General features: G+C 53.7%; 1 protein-coding gene across 2 annotated transcripts; it reads left to right on the forward strand.

The window, feature by feature from the left end:
• Positions 1–1015: 1015 nt before the first annotated feature.
• On the forward strand, positions 1016–13401 carry ELAC2 (elaC ribonuclease Z 2). 2 transcript variants are annotated; one of them, XM_063409462.1, is made up of 24 exons: positions 1016–1328; positions 1393–1443; positions 1518–1588; positions 2305–2369; positions 2959–3016; positions 3506–3574; positions 4072–4221; positions 4722–4780; positions 5569–5627; positions 5716–5788; positions 6600–6712; positions 7312–7410; positions 7597–7735; positions 7812–7897; positions 8866–8975; positions 9248–9344; positions 9451–9589; positions 9841–9879; positions 10029–10138; positions 10566–10665; positions 10735–10855; positions 11052–11130; positions 11801–11945; positions 12532–13401. In XM_063409462.1, the coding sequence occupies exons 1-24, from the start codon at positions 1054–1056 to the stop codon at positions 12772–12774; spliced, it is 2550 nt and encodes an 849-aa protein (XP_063265532.1). In that variant the 5' UTR covers positions 1016–1053; the 3' UTR covers positions 12775–13401. The 2 variants fall into 2 exon arrangements, with proteins under 2 accessions (XP_063265532.1, XP_063265531.1); XM_063409461.1 differs by having other exon boundaries at positions 3506–3573; positions 4059–4221.
• The last annotated feature ends 1235 nt before the right edge of the window (positions 13402–14636 follow it).

The raw sequence follows: 14636 nt of genomic DNA on the forward strand, positions 1-14636 counted from the left end.
TCTTTAGCAAAACAAGCATGACAGCCTGCCCTCCTCTGAGGGTTAAACAAGAATCTGTACACTCATAACCACTGCTGGATTCTGAAAACACCTGCAGTTTTACACATTCCTACTCATGCTACAGCAAGTCTGACACTTGAAAAGCAGAAACACACCAGAACTTCAAAGCCCTACTTGAAAACGCTTTCTCCAATTCAATCTCTCTAAACTGAAATGTACTGCTGACATTAGGAAGCATTTTCTTAGAGAGAGGGAGATCAAACACTGGGACAGGCTTCCTCAAGAAGTGGCTGGGGGAAGAGCCATAGCTGTGAGCGAGGAGCCTGTGAGGGGATGAAACCCTGCGGGTTCCCCGTTTGGGGTCCCTCCCCGGAGGCACCGGCCTGGCCTGTGCCCGTGTCACTGCACCGGGAATAAATGGCTTTATGGGACCAGACATCCGAGACTGCCGGGAGACACCCGGGCTGGAGCCGCTGAGGAACCCGGCTCTGACGGCGGGAATGGCGTGCAGAGGGTCCAGCGGGGCCGTCGGGTTAGGGGAGAAAGGATCCCGGCCCAGCAGCACCAGCATCCGGCACCGGGATGGACGGGCAGAACCCCGGGAGTGGCCGGGCTGAGAACCCCGGCAGTGACCGGACAGAACCCGGGGAGTGACCGGACAGAACCCCGAGAATGGCCGGACAGAGAACCCCGGGAATGACTGGACAGATCCCTGGCAGTGACCGGACACAGGCCCGGCCGGGCCGGACAGAGATCCCCGGCAGTGAGCGGACACAGGCCCGGCCGGGCCGGACAGAGATCCCCACAGGCCCGGCCAGACCGGCAGCTCCCGAACACCGGCCGGCAGAGCCCGGTCACGTGACAGCGACCGGGCAGCACTGCGGCGACTCAGGGGCGGGGCGGCTGCTGCGGTTTCTCGCTCTCCATTGGTCTGATCGCATCACGTGACAAAAAAGAGGCGGGCCGACCGCGGGCGGTTCTCGCCTCTCATTGGCTATGGCGCGCCGGGCGGGGCTGGCGCGCTGACGCGTTGGCGGCGGGGCGGGAGCGCGGATGTGGGCGCTGGTGCGGGCGCTGTCGCCGGGCCGCGGGCTCGTGTGGCGGCGGGCGGGCACCGGCGGCTCCCGCGGCTGGGCCATGTCCGAGGGCCCCTCAGCCACGCGGCCGGCGCGGCGGCCCAAGGACGTGCCCCGGCACGTGTGGGCCCGCGAGCGGCGGCGGAACGCGGGCACGGGCCTGGCGGGGCCCAACACCGTGTACGTGCAGGTGGTGGCGGCCGGGAGCCGCGACGCGGGGGCCGCCGTGTACGTGTTCTCCGAGTTCAACCGGTGAGTGCGGGGCTGGCAGCGCGGCTCCCCGCCCGGGCCTGCCCTGACGCCCCTTTCCCCCCAGGTATCTGTTCAACTGCGGCGAGGGCACGCAGCGCGCCATGCAGGAGCACAAGTAAGCGGGGCAGCGCGGGGGCACCCCGGGGCTCCATCGAGCCCTGCTCCCGCTCACCCCCGTCTGTCCCGCAGGCTGAAGATCTCCCACCTGGACAGCATCTTCCTCAGCCGCGTGGCCTGGGCCAACGTCGGGGGCCTGCCGGGTGAGTGCGGGGAGCCCGTCGCGGCCGCGGGCAGCAGCCCTCGGGCAGGACGCGGTCACTTTGCGGGTGCCCCGTGCGGCGTGCGGGGGTGTTTGAGGCAGAGGTGGGGACGGCGACATCGCTGTCAGAGGGCTGGGCTGCGCTGGGGCCCTGCGGCGGTGCTCTCATCTGGTGTGTGGGCTCTGCGGCAGGGCAGACACGTGGTGGGACAGGCCCTGCCTGTCCAGCGTGCCTGGCTTCAGCTTCCCAAAATTCCTGGAGCAAAGGGTGGTACCAGTGTTGCCAGCAGGGAGCTGGTCATGGATTAGGCTGGTTTGAATCCATAGGAGCACACAGAAGTTTGTGGCACCATTGTGCTCAGTGCAGGATGAGGTTAGGACAGATAGCTGTGGATCTTGTCCATTAAAGTGCTGGAAATCTCTAGGAAAAGGAGGAAATTAATGATCTGTTCAGATGCCTTGCTCCAGATTGGTTTTACCAAGATATGTGGATATTTTCTTTATCTTTATATAAATATACAGGTATCTCATTTATCTGTAGAGGCAAGTGACTTGCTGAAACTGCCACAAAGATGTGGCAAAACTGAATTCAGGTCCAAGTTCAGTTCTGGCCTTCATGGAGAGACCAAGCATTCCTGAACAGAGAGGGATCTTTCTTTTGGGATCTACCAGTGGTTTCTGGAGCTGTGATAAAGCTGTGTCTCTGCTTGCTCTTAGGTATGATTCTCACACTGAAGGCTATAGGGCTCCAGAGGTGTGTGTTCCTGGGGCCACCAAAGCTGGTAAGTATGGCAAGGTGCAGAAGGGAGAGCAAATCCTCCATGTGTTAAAGCTCACCCTGAAACTGGGAGAGCTGCTGGCAAAGGGAATCTTTGTGCAGGTGTAAAATGCTGGTCTGAATTAGTGTCAACCCAAAGGGCTGGCTTGAAAATATCTCCAGTTACAGGACAGCAGAAGTCTGCTCCTGTCTTGTAGTCTTGTTTAAATCAGCTTTTGGGAGAAGGGAGGATCTTTGTTCCCTTGTCTGCTCCCTCCCCATTTTATATTAATAGAAACTCAGTCTTTGATCTCCTGTTTAATGTGGTCCTTGCCAGCCTAATGCGGCATCTGGACCAGAACCTTGCAATCCTCAGCATTGTTGTAGTGGTTTTATTTCCTTGCAGTCTCTGCTGACTAATTGCATGGCTGGAGGGGTGGGGACAGTGGCTCTTTCTCTTTCTAAAGGTGCTGTGTCTGCCACAGCGGGGACACCTGCCCAGAGCTGTCTGAGCTGCTCACATTTGTCTGACTGGGTGTTGAGTCTGTAGCTGCTGGGAGAGTGTTTGTCATGGCACTGCTTGTGCCCCTCCTGATCCCCTGTCTCTTTTCCAGCAAAACTACTTGAAAGCCATTCGCCTCTTTCCTGGGCCCCTCAAAAGGATGGATTTAGGTACGTGGCTCAGGGATGTGTAGCAGAGGAACTTGGAACTTTTTGTTTCATCTCCAGTCAGGGTTGTATTGCTGAGTAACAGCTTCAACCTCTGGTTTGGATCCCCTCAGAGGATGTTCTAAGGTTTTGTTTTGCTCTGATACACTGTTCAAACCCCTCACAACAGTGTTTCCAGCCCTGTTTGGGCTCAGGGGCTGCCAGGCTGGCTGATCCAGACAGCACATTTGGTTTTGAAACACTGAAGGCAGTTTGCTTCTGGAGTCTGCCAGTGAATTTGCTCACTGTGGTATCATGGGCTGCTCCCTGAGGATGATGGGCTTTTAAAACCGTATTTATTCATTGGGGTTTGCAGTTGGGCAGAGAAGGGGAAGGGGAACATTCAGCAGGTTGTGATTAAGAAAGACAAAGACACTTTTCTGATTTATATTCTTGCAGAGTGTGAATCTCTGCTTGTGCACTCATTAATGGTGATTTTTGATCTCTTCCCAGCTGTGCAGTTGCACACAGAGCCTGAGTACAAGGATGAGACAATGACTGTCTACCAAATCCCTCTGACAGGTGAGCATTGGTGCTGCAGAGACAGGGGAAGCACTGTGCTCAGTAAGCACAATGAAGATGCAAGGAGCAGCTTGCTTGCTGAGTAAGCAGAGGTTCATTAATTTGCTTTTCTCAGGAGAAGGATCTCATTTAAATAACAAGACCTGCTGAGTCAGGGCCTTGGCTTGTTCCTTTAGGTGTGGGTGGATGGAATGACTTGTGAAACACCCCTGGATTTGGCTTTCTCAGCCAGCTGCATGCTTTCTGCTGGACACTGGTACTGAGGATGCAGCACAGACTTGACAGAGTTGAACAGTTTGGGGAGAAGGACTTGGATGAGGGATGGCTCCTGAAATAAGTCTGGAGAATGCAAGTGCAAGCTAGACTGGGGGGAAGAGCTCTGTATTCTGGTGCAGTTTAAACCTGACTGTCATGGAAGAGGGAATGCTGCTCCTGCTTTCCTTTTATGTTGCTTTGGAATGAGTGGCCTTTGTCTGCTTTTATTGGATTTGGGACAGGAAAACCACTGGCTGCTGAAAGTTCATCCCCTCAGAGTCCTGGAGCATCTCCCCAAGGTGGAAATAGCCCTAAAGGGGACACAGGGCCTGGATCCCCAAGAACTGCACAGCAAAGCCTGGAGGAAGGAAAAGAAAGCCCAAAGAAAACAGGTAAAACACATGGAATGGCCTTTTTAACTTTAATGAGAGGGAGCCAAACTAAGGATAGGAGTTTGTTCTCTGAGCCATTTGCTCTCTGAAAGTGAGGTCTGTAGAGAAGCTCAGCTGAAAGGTTTCATGGAGCAGAAAGTGTTCTGGTACTTTGGAAGTTGATGGAGATCCTCAAAGGCCTAGGAATTGAGCATGATTGGTGCTTGGGTGTGATTAGTCCCTGTAGTAGTTTGCTTCTGGTGGGGGTGGATGCTCCAAGCTTTGTAATTTAATTATAGGTGCATGCTGGGCTGATTATTTTTCAGTCTTGAGCTTTATTTTTGCTTCCTGTATCTAAAGCCATGGGCTCCCTGGCCTTGGGTGTTCATAACATTTTGCTGCTGGGCTCCAAGTTAAGTGGAGAATATTCCTGTTAATGCTTAAGCAAAATTTGGCATGTTTTGATTTTAAGAAAAGTGATAGTGAGTGATGATTTTTAGTAGTTTCGCTTTGTTTTCCAGGTGATGAGCAGAAGTCTGCAAGGAGGCATCCTGATCTGGTGACAGCTTTTCTTTGTAAAGTGAGTTTGGGCACAGGGTCTCTAAACCAACACAGAACAGATGAGAGAATAGAGCAGAGTATTTCAGGGGGAAGGGACATACAGTGATCATCTATAAACACAGGATGAGTTGGATTGGAAGAGACCTTAAAGGTGTTCTTACTCCATTCCCCCGTGGGCAGGGACATGTTCCACTGTCCCAGGTTGCTCCAAGCCCCATCCAGCCAGGCCTTGGACACTTCCAGGGTTGAAAAATCCAGTCCAGCTACCTGCCTACTTCAGGCTGCCCAAAATTGAAAACATACTATGAAGGCCATTGTCCAGCCATCTCTTAAACACTGGCAGGCTTGGGTCACTGACCATCCTCTGTAAGGAAATGCTTCCTAACGTCATCTTGCTGCAGGGATTTAACTGGAGACAGTGTTTTCAAGTAGGGCTTTGAAGCTCTGGTGTGTTTCTGCTTTTCCAGTGTCAGATCTGCTGTAGCATGAATAGGAATGTGTAAAACTGGAGGTGTTTTCAGAATCCAGCAGTGGTTATGAGTGTACAGGTTCTGTTCTTGTTTAACCCTCAGAGGAGGGCAGGCTGTAGTGCTTGTTTGGCTAAAGAGGGAAGCAAGAAGCAGCACCATGATCCTGGAAAGCAGAGAGCCCAGAGGAGCCTTTTTTGGGGAAACTGGAGCAATGGCTGTGGAAGTGAAAAAGGCAGAAATATCCCCTTGGTTTGTAAGAACTCTTAAGCTGGCAGGAGATGGATCTTGTTTCATGGCCCTCTTTCTGTGGGTGATAAGTGTGTTTAACTCTTTGCAGGTTCACCCGAGGAAGGGGAAATTCCTGGCAGCTAAAGCGCAGGAGCTGGGCCTGCCAGTGTGAGTATGAGAGGGCAGGCTGGGGCACGGGGCAGCAGCAGGCACGTGGGTGTTGGCAAGCTAAATATTTCTGTGGCCTTGCTCTCAGGGGAACTCCAGCCATCCTTCCCATCATTACGGCTCTCAAAAACGGGGAGAGTGTCATGTTTGAAGGCAAAGAGGTAAGATGTGTCTGTGCTTCTGTGGCTTTGCCACTCTCCCTCCTTCACTGGGCTCCCAGGGTGACAAGCTTTTGTGCAGAGTGCTTTGCCTGCCAGTACATCTTGGGACTCTTCCAGCTTGAGGTTGTTGCTGAGTGTGGCATGTCTGGGCCTGTTGGGGGGTGATCAGAGAAATGAACTCCTGTGTGGGTATGGCAGGGTGTTTGCTGTTTGGCAGAGCTGCTTCATCTCCCCTTCCTAAAGCTGATACAGGTCTAGGAGTGAGCTAGTGGAGTTAGTCCCTGCATTGTTTAAATCTGGGGATTGAATGCCTGGTAGCCATCACTCCCTCCTTACCCTGTTTGCATCTCTGAGCAGTTCTGGGGTACAGGGTCTGGATCTCTCAAACACTGGAGTGAGAGGCGGAGCCAGCTCTGGCCATGGCCCGGGTGATCTGCAAGTGAGGGTCCTGACCTGACAGACAGGATCAGCACATCTTTGTGTCACAAGAATTTTAGAAAGCCTTTTTTTCCTTACACGTGCTTTTGCTACCATCTGAGTCTGTCATGCGAACCTAGAAACTGCTGATATTCCCCTCCATGGGTTAGGTTGTGGTTTCTCTGAGGCCAGGGTTGGGTTTTGCTGTTTACATGTGTTTGCATTTTGCTGTGTAATGAGAGCAGAAAGGGCCCAAGAGCTGCCCTGGCTGGGTGTACTGAGCATTGGGAGTGGCTGCTGGGCTCTGTCTGACCCAAGGAGTCGGACACAGAGGTGCAGGAGGGGCTGTGTGTCCAGGCAGGTTGGGGTATGACCACTGTGTATCTGCCTGCAGCTCTTTCCTGAGGAGCTGTGCACCCCCACTGACCCTGGCCCAGTGTTCCTCGTGCTGGAGTGTCCTCATGAGGGCTTTGTGGATGCCGTCTGCCAAAATGAGACCTTCCGAAGGTAGGGCTGGGGCACCTGCAGTGTCTGGGGAAGGACACCTGTGCTGAGTTTTACTCTTGTTCTAGTCTAGATGTGCTGTTTCTCGTGGCTGATGTCTGAGCACTTTGGCACTTTTAAGGAGCTTGAGATGCAAAAAAGGATTGGTGGTGCATTTTAAGGTGCTTAGGAAGGGCAGGACCTGTGGGGTTCTGTGACTGCCAGGGGCCTGTTTTCCCACAGGGACCTCCAGAGCAGGATGAGTCCTGGTGTCTGCCTGGGGAGCAGTGGAGGCTGCTGATTCCCTGGCTGCTGAAAGCCTGGACTGCGCATAACAACTCTGTAGGGCTTGTGCAGAAGCATTTGGGCTCATGGAGGCTCTGCAGATATTGTTGCTGATGGAGGAGAGGAACTGGAGGGGGACAGTGGAGGTGTCAGCAGATGTTGGCCTGAGCCTTGTGCCTTGGGTGATGCAGAGCCTGGAGCTCCAGGGCCAAGCCCTGAAAATCCCTGCTCTGCCAGCCTCAGGAGGCATCTCTGGTAGCACCAAAGTGGGAGAGGGGAGGGCATGCCAAGGACATGGACTGGAGCACAGATGTTCTTCCTGTTTGAATGTGTGCCAGGTACCAGGAGGGAGTTCCTGAGCACCAGGTGGCCTTGGTTATTCACATGACCCCCGAGGCAGTGCTTCGAGACAGCCGCTACCAGCAGTGGATGGAGAGGTACGTGCTCCTGTGCTCCCTGGGCTCCTGTCTCTGTGGGCAGCAGCCTGTTCTGGTAGTGCACAAAGTAAAAGGAGCTCTAGAAAGAGGGCTCTGCTGGCTCAGGTGAGATTTTGAGCTCAGGTGTGCACACGTGCCCAGTGGTAACGTGGGGCTGAAGCTGTTGAGCATTATTTCCTCTGACAGATTTGGGCCTGGCACTCAGCACTTGGTGCTCAATGAAAACTCCTCTGCTGTGCACAACCCACGCAGCTACAAGATCCAAACTCAGCTGAACCTCATCCACCCAGAGATCTTCCCTCTGCTCACCACCTACCAGAGCAAGGTAATGCAGGCCCACCTTGCCCCTGTGCCTCCTGCACCGAGCAAAGGCTGTGTCTCATGTCACCCTCCTCCCACAGGATGCAGAGGCTGTGTGCCCTGTGCCCATCGTGCGAGGGGAGTGCCTCCTGAAGTACCACCTCAGGCCACAGAAGGAGTGGCAGAGGTCAGTGGGAATCTTTTTCTTTCCAGGATTTAGGAGTTGGCTTGAAGCAGTTTTTCGCTGAGGGAGCGCACTGTGTCAGATCCTTCCTGGTGGCTGTGCTGGGAGAACTCTTCAGGGCTGTGTCCCTGCCCCTGAAAGTCTCAGACGAGGTGTAGCACATGGAGGAGTGAACCACTGGAAACAACACCTGGCCAGTGCTTTGGGGTGTTGTTTCTGTCCCTTGCTCCTGTAGCCTTGTGGTGCTTTGCTATGATTCGTGCTCTGTACCCAGCTGTGGCTGTGGCACAGCAGGTGGGGGCAGGGAGCGAGTTTTGGGGGAGCCCAGGGAGAGCCTTACCTTGTGAAGACCTAGAAAGTCTGACACTAGAGCTGAAAGCTCCAGGTGGTTAAACAGTTTCTGCCTTTGCTCCTGGTGGGCAAATGGGTGAAGCTGCTGAGTGAGAGGGCCAGGACTACAGGGGACAAAGGTATTTCAGCCACCATGGCTCAGATTTTGGGCTTTGTTGGGCACAACAGGAGGACACAGGTGCCAGGAAGAGTTTAAATTTCTCTGTTAAGGTATCTGAAGGCCTGTAGTGCTGCACATGCTCTGAAGCAGGCCCAGGACACAGGTTTCTGAAACTTTTCAGCGATGCCTGTATCCCTTTAGGTGGCTGCTCCTCTTCAGGACCTTCTGTGCTGCATTGCAGTGCCCTCTAGTGCCTGGCAGCTCTGGATGGAATGAAGTGCTATTGTAGGAGCTTCTCCACTTTGGTGGAATGATCATTTCTGTGCCTGGCTCAGCCCAGCCAGGCCTTTTTAGCACACACCACACTAGTGGATGTGTCTTCTCCAGCCCCTCAAAATGGCAAGAGTGTTTGTCCCTGTGTTGTAAGGCTGTTTTGTCACAGGAATTTGGCACTTTGCTCTGAAAAGGGCTGTTTCAGTTCCTGCCTTGCCCCATCCTGATAGGTGGCCTGTTCTTGCAGAGATGCTGTGACTGTCTGTGATCCTGACATGTTTGTTAGTGAAGCCTTGGATCTCCCTGACTTCCAGACCCGTGTGAAGGAGTGCAAAGAGAGCCTGTCTGCTGTACCAGGTACACATCAGCAGCTTGGCTTGGGTCAGTGTGGTGGAAAATGGGAGCTCTTGCTGACCCACTGCTTCAGAGCCCAGATGAAGCTGTGAAGTGGTGGGGCCTGTTGTGTGTGTGTGTGTGCGCCTTCCCTTGTAAACCTGCTGCTAAGGGGGGCAAAAATGACTGTGCTGGCCATGTTTGCTCTGGAGTTACTGGGCTGGTGAATTCGATGGTGTCTGACTGGGCAGTGTGTGTAGAACATTCACCTACAAATCCTTGTCTGTTTTCTTTAGGAAATGCGTCTGCTTATCCTGAAATCGTGTTCTTGGGAACAGGATCTGCAATTCCAATGAAAATCCGCAATGTCAGTTCCACGCTGGTGAATACCAGGTAAACCCCAGTGCTCTCTGATCTCTGCCAAAAGATCCCCCTCCCTGCATGGCCCTGCTCAGAGCTCTGAGAGTGGCTGCTAAATGTCTCTGTCACCTCTCACTAGTGCTACCCGGTCCCTGCTGCTGGACTGTGGAGAAGGAACCTTTGGACAGCTCTGCCGCCACTATGGAGAGCAAGTTGACCAAGTGCTGTGTAACCTGGTGGCAGTGTTCGTGTCCCACATGCACACGGATCATCACTCGGTGGGTTCAGGGTGTGGGCAGGGGCTCTGTGCAGCTCTGCTCTGAGCCTTGAGGCTCAGCTGTAGCTCCAGCTGATGAGTGTGAGCTGTCCTGCTCTGTGCTCCTCTCTGTGTTCATTCCCCAGGCACTGCTGAACCTGTCTGTGTTTCTGGTCCCCTCTCCCTTCTTTGTTCTGGCTCTGGGGGCTCTGTTGCCACCGACTCCCCAGACCCTTCTGACTGCCCTTGCTGTCTCCTGTGTTCCCTTTGCAGGGGCTGGTGAATATCCTGATGGAGCGGCGGAGAGCTTTTGTGAGTAGTTTCTCTGCTCCTGAACGTGGCTTGGGGTGAGGGGAGGGCAATTCAGAGCAGTGGAGAGGCAGCAGCCTTTCCCTAGCATTTCTTCTCTCTGGTTGATGTACACCTAGTGCTGATTTTTTCCCCTGCGTTTGCTTCTGCAGGCAGCCCTCGGTCAGGCTTTCAGCCCTCTGTTTCTGGTAGCACCTGAGCAGATCATGCCATGGCTGCACGAGTACCACAACCACTGTGAGGAGATCCTTGGAGACATCCAGTGAGTGTTCTGTGTGGAGAAATGTCTTTATTCAAGGCAAACCCCTGTCATCCATTCCCCCACCCCCTTCTTGGAGGTGACTGACTCCTTCCACTGCCTGTAGAACAAGGCTATGCAGTTTGCAGAGGGCAGGGTAGGGTTTGTTACTCAGCTGTGCTGCTTAACAGAGGCTGACAAGCAGGCTTTCCTTTGCTGTAGGAAAAGGGAGTTTGGCAAGTAGAAGAAAGGGTATTTTGATAGGGGGTTAGAAGTGACTGGATGAGTTACTGGGGCACCAGTGGAAGCAAGAGGTAATACAGGTCACTGAACTGAACACAGTACAGGCACTGAACTGAGACTGAGAAACAGGAGAAATCAGCTCCTTGAAAAGAAGATCAGGTTTCATTTTGTACCTGTCCTTAATTATCTCTTCTTCCCTCCCTCACAGAATGATTCCTTCTCAGTCTCTTGTGAAAGGCTGTGAGAACTTCAGACCCAAAGCCAAGGAGTTTTTGAGCTCTCTGTTAGAGACCTACGACCTGGCTGAGGTGAGTTCCTTAGCTGGGGGCTCCATGGCTGGGGGGGATCTGGAGTTTAACACTTGTATCCTTGTTCAGTTTCAGACCTGTGAAGTCCAACACTGTAAAAATGCTTTTGCATGTTCAGTGATCCACAAGTCTGGCTGGAAAGTAGTTTATTCTGGTGATACAATGCCCTGCATGGCCTTAGTGCAAATGGGTAGGTAACAAAACCTCTGCTTCAAGAATCTCTTGGAGAAAGGTCTCCATCTGTCAGTGTCCAAAGTGGGCACTCCCAAACCTTTGGTGCTGTGTCTGCCGCTCTGCCAGGGGCTGAGGAGGGACAGGAGGGCTCCTGTGGGCAGCTGGGCTGGTCAGCCTTCAGCTGAAGATTGAATATGTGATTGTTTGCACAGGTAAAAATGCCAACCTGCTGATCCACGAAGCCACGCTGGAAGATGGCATGGAAAAGGAAGCTATAGAGAAGACCCACAGGTGGGGTGTGTTCTGCTGTCTGTCTCTGTTAGGAAGGGAAAGGTGCACAGTCCTTGGAGTTGGGGGTGAAGGGTCCAAGTCCTGCCAAAGGTTCTGGTGTGCATAGAGCTCTTCTACACTAAAGATGGGTGTTGGTCATTGCAGCAGCTCTGAAAGCACCTCAACTCTTCTCAACATGCCCAAAAGAAATGGGGAAAGCTTTCGAGCAAACATTGATGACTCTACAGATAGACCAGCCCAAGGGGAAGACCCTCTGCATCGTTACATCTTGGGACTAAGCTCAGGGGTAGAAGAGTTGTCTTAACCCCACAGCTCCCTGAGAGCACTGCAGCCAGGGATTCCATGTGCTACCCCCAGCAAATGGGGGAGACCCAGAGCAGCTGCTTGGGATTCCCTGTGAGTCACAGGGCAAGAGCTGGGCCTGTTGGCACCCCCAGGACAAGTGCCTGTCCCCAGGTTGTGGAGCTCTTAATTGCACAGCTCAAATGGTTACAGCTGCATTCCTGCACTCAGGGTTGTGTGGGGGTCAGAGAATTGCCACCAGTGCAGGCTGCCCGAGGGAGAGGAGCCTGTGCCCGTGAGGCCGCTTGGTGTGGTGTGACCCTGGGTCACAGCAGTGACCAGCAGTGCCTGCCAGTCTGGCTGTGACCAGGGCGTGTTCCTTTTGCAGCACGACCTCCCAGGCCATCCAGACTGGCATGAAGATGAATGCAGAGTTCATCATGCTCAATCACTTCAGCCAGAGGTACGCCAAGATCCCGCTGTTCAGCGAGGACTTCAGCGACAAGGTCGGCATCGCCTTTGACCATATGAGGGTAAGTTGGGAGCTTGGGGCCTGGGAACAGTGTTGGTGTTGTTTTGGGATGGCTGCTCATGAATTAAATGCTCCTCTTGTACTGTATCAATACTCCATCTCCTGAAGAGCAGTCTCTGAAACAGCTCCTCTAACTGCTGGCACCCTGTGCCACCCTTTCCCCACAGCAGTGTGAGACAGGTGGTTATGGCCCTTGAGTCCAACTCTTAACACACTGGGTACTTGCCTTGTATCACCTCAAGTCTGAGCTTGCTACTCCCAACCAAAAAACCTTATTTTGTTTCCATTCCCATCCCAATTGATGAGCTGCTCCAGTGGCTTTCTGTAGCAGACACCTGGGAGACAAAAGCTGGCTGAAGGCACTCGTGGCAGTGAGGGCAGCTCCCTGTCAGTGAGGATTTGTACTGGCCCACAGCATTTCTGTGAAAAAAGCATCAATAACTTCATTGAGGTCAGGGCTGTTGGGTGCAGGTGCTGCACACAGGAAGGGGCAGTGCCCTGCTGTCTGCACAGGCCAAAGGCAAGGGGTGGGAGCAAGGAAATCAAAGAGCAGTTCTCACACAGGAGCTGCTGTGCTTGTGTTTCAGGTACGTTTCGGTGACTTCCCGGCCATCCCGAAGCTGATCCCGCCCCTGAAGGCTCTGTTTGCAGACGACATCGTGGAGATGGAGGAGAGGAAGGAGAAGCGGGAGCTGCGGCTGCTGAAGGAGACTGCCCTGCTCCTGGACAAGCTGACCAGGGGGGACAGCACAGAAGCAGCGTGCCAGAAACGGAAACAAGCCAAGAACCATCAGGAACTGCCTGACAAGAAGCTCAAAACAGTCAACTGAGAGGGACGGAGCTGGGAGTGCTCTGCTCTGAGAGAGGAGCCTGGCTCTCCGCGGGCCTGGGGAGCGCGCGGTGCTGCCGCGCCACGGGAAGGGGCTGGCCTGGGCAGCTGGGTGTGCTTGGGCATCGTGGATCTCCCCAGGCTGCAGCTCCAGTGGGCTGTCAGCAGCAGTGGTCCTCGTGGAGACAGGATCTGCCCACACAGCTCCTGTTCTGGGGGCTCACCAGTCCTCAGGGCGTTTTTTTCTTTTAACCAAAAATCCTCTCTGAACTGTTTTAACTTTGGGGTTTATACTACAAGATATTGATAATGTAACAGCAGCAGGTGTGACCTTACAAGAGATCAGGTGTGAGAGGCCCTGGAAGGGCCGTGGGTTTGCCAGAAGAAGGTGAGTTGGTCTCAGTGAAGGAGGCCATAACCAGCTATCAGAACCCAGGTGATAGGAGGAAATTAACAGTAAAATGGGACCCAATTTTAGGGTTTTAGGTGAAATTAGGGACGAGAATACATCTGTACATCAGTGTTCCCATTTTATTTTGGTTTTCTTTGCTGGTTTTTTGTTTCAAAAGGTCAATTTTCCAAACCCTTTATTTAGAATCTGAATAAACCACTTGTCATCCTCCAGAAAGCTGTGTTGTGTCTGGATCACTAATGAAGAAACAAAAACTGGATTTCTCCGGTGAACAACCTTGGCTGGCTGATCCAGCACTGGGGTAAAGACCTTGCCCGTCGGATCTGGATCATGCTGGAGCCTCATGGCTGTGTGTGTCCTTAAGCACTGAGTGTGTCCTTGAGCAGATTCTAGTTCTGGATGCAGGGGACAGGAAAGGTGGCACAGCAGGCAGAGAGGGGAGGTCTGTGGTTAAGAGGAGTTTTTCTGAGACTTTTTGTGGGTCAGCTTTGCTTCTCTTGCCACTCCTGTCACTGCCTCTGTTTGGAAGTAGGAGAGGAGTTTTGTGCTGTTTCAGTTAAGAAGTTCATTTTTGGAGGCAGCTTGAGGACACCCGGGCCCCGCTCAGGGGATGATACTTTTACACAAGTCTTAAGACTTCATTTTAAGTTATGGGAAATTAAGGGACAAACTATCAGCAAAGTATCTTTTGTTGATGAGCTGTGCTTTAGTGTTATGCTTGTCTAAAGCAGAGACTGGAGAACTGACACATCTGTTTCCTCCAGAAAAGCTCTGCTGGGCTTTTATGAATAGCAGGGTGCTGGGGAAAAACAAAATGTTCCTGTTATTGGACAGGTGGTGGTAGGAGTGGGCTGGGGTGCCCAGGGGAGGACCTGGTTACTGCTGGGGTCACACGACCCCCTCTGGGACTGCACAGCATCCGTGTGCTGCTTTTCGTGGAATTAAAAAAGGATCTTTTATCTGGAAAACTGAACTGCTTCTCACAGTGGGCATTAATGAAGTGGAAATGCAGCGCTGGCAGGAGCCCACAGCACCCAGGTTTCAGCTTCAGGTGGTTGATGTAGGTGCGCCGGTGTCGGGAGCAGCCCGGGGGGGCGAGGGACAGAAGCTGCCTGTGCCCGACTGGGGAAAATTCCCGCGGAGCGAGACGGGCTAGGAAATGACTTCTGGGGCTGCACAGCGCTGCTGGGATGAGAAGAACGGGCCGGAGCAGCAGGAGGGAGGTGGCAGCGCTGGGACCGCCCTCGCATCCCGGCGGGACGCGGGAGCGGCTCCCGGGAGTCCCCCGGGCAACGGCGGGGGAGGCTCGCAAACACTGGCCGGAGCCGGGCGGATGGAGGCCGAGGGGGATGCGGGGGCCGCGGGGCTGGAGAAGCCCCGGGAGGAGCCCCGGGAGGAGCCCCGGGAGGAGGAGCGGGGCGCGGCGCGGCTGGCGCGGGGCGCGGCGCGGG

Source organism: Prinia subflava, chromosome 12 (genome assembly GCF_021018805.1).
Source record: "Prinia subflava isolate CZ2003 ecotype Zambia chromosome 12, Cam_Psub_1.2, whole genome shotgun sequence".
NCBI lineage: Eukaryota > Metazoa > Chordata > Aves > Passeriformes > Cisticolidae > Prinia > Prinia subflava.

Bases quoted from the DNA above. Each gene is read 5' to 3' on its own strand.
- ELAC2 (XM_063409461.1), top strand. From the start codon at position 1,054: ATGTGGGCGCTGGTGCGGGCGCTGTCGCCGGGCCGCGGGCTCGTGTGG. The intron at 4,222-4,721 runs GTAAAACACATG...TTTGTTTTCCAG, and splicing joins AGAAAGCCCAAAGAAAACAG to GTGATGAGCAGAAGTCTGCA. The intron at 9,345-9,450 runs GTAAACCCCAGT...ACCTCTCACTAG, and splicing joins TCCACGCTGGTGAATACCAG to TGCTACCCGGTCCCTGCTGC.